This window comes from Fragaria vesca, linkage group LG3 (assembly GCF_000184155.1).
Source record: "Fragaria vesca subsp. vesca linkage group LG3, FraVesHawaii_1.0, whole genome shotgun sequence".
Classification (NCBI taxonomy): domain Eukaryota; kingdom Viridiplantae; phylum Streptophyta; class Magnoliopsida; order Rosales; family Rosaceae; genus Fragaria; species Fragaria vesca.
Window position 1 is genome coordinate 19,876,606 of NC_020493.1, and position 1,204 is coordinate 19,877,809.

At 39.8% G+C, this 1,204-nt stretch overlaps 1 protein-coding gene across 1 annotated transcript in view; it reads left to right on the forward strand.

Annotated features, from left to right (window-relative positions):
- The first annotated feature begins 90 nt into the window (after positions 1 to 90).
- The window catches only part of LOC101295408 (laccase-17-like), a 1,678-nt gene continuing 564 nt past the window's right edge, over positions 91 to 1,204 (forward strand). The window contains exons 1-4 of the mRNA XM_004295950.1: positions 91 to 201; positions 332 to 483; positions 641 to 885; positions 984 to 1,120. Of these exons, the coding sequence (XP_004295998.1) occupies positions 91 to 201; positions 332 to 483; positions 641 to 885; positions 984 to 1,120 (645 nt within the window). The remainder of the gene's footprint in view (positions 202 to 331; positions 484 to 640; positions 886 to 983; positions 1,121 to 1,204) is intronic.

A 1,204-nucleotide genomic window follows, 5' to 3' on the forward strand; every position in this document is an offset into this window, starting at 1 on the left:
TCATTTTCAACACACACTTGGACTCGAGCAGCATCATAGCTCATATCTCTCACTTCTCTGCAAGAAGAACAAAGGGAGAGATTAAGTAAAATGGGTGTTGCTCTTTTTTCACTTGTTAGGCTCTTTGTTCTCTGTTGTATCACATTGGGTCTCATTCCTCAGCTAGCTCTTGCAAGCATTACAAGACACTACACCTTTGATGTACGTGCATTTGCATATCTATGATATTTCTACTTATATATACGTCTTCTGTCACGTATATACAACTTCCATTTGCACTGCTGGTTCACCATTGTCTTCATTTAACATTTTGAAATGGCCGACTTCATAGGTTCAGCTGCAAAATATGACACGGTTGTGCCACACGAAGAGCATTGTAACCATAAACGGTCAATTTCCCGGGCCTCGGATTGTTGCTAGGGAGGGCGATCACCTCCTCATCAAAGTTGTCAACCATGTCCAAAGCAACATCTCCATCCATTGGTAATGAATATATGATAACCTATATATACTATTAAGAAAACGCTTACATGAATATCCCTCACCCGATAACTCATACATAGTGTAGTCATGCATATACAGTATCATCAATCACACATGCATCTAACAAATGGAGTGTTAACTGTTAAATAATCGGCAGGCATGGAATTCGACAGCTTCAAACTGGGTGGGCTGATGGTCCTGCATACATTACGCAATGCCCTATACAAACTGGCAACAGTTATGTGTACAATTTCACCATTGTAGGCCAAAGAGGCACTCTTTGGTGGCATGCTCACATTTCATGGCTAAGATCAACAATCTATGGCCCCCTAATCATTCTTCCCAAGCGTGGTGTTCCTTATCCATTTACCAAACCCTATAAGGAAGTTCCCATCATCTTTGGTAAGTTAATAACTACAAGCACAAATCAATTTTATAATGAGAAATAAGCGAGTATAAATAGCTAATTACAAAACCTGTTGAAATGCTTGAAACTACAGGAGAATGGTGGAATGCAGATACTGAAGCAGTCATAAAGCAGGCCTTGCAAACCGGTGGAGGGCCAAATGTTTCTGATGCTTACACAATCAATGGACTCCCAGGGCCTTTGTATAACTGCTCTGCTAAAGGTACAAATGTTTCCCAAAACATGTGCATAAGAAAACTGCTAGACTCATCAAAAACATAAATGTTCAAAGTTCAAATGATGCATTTTGTTGAA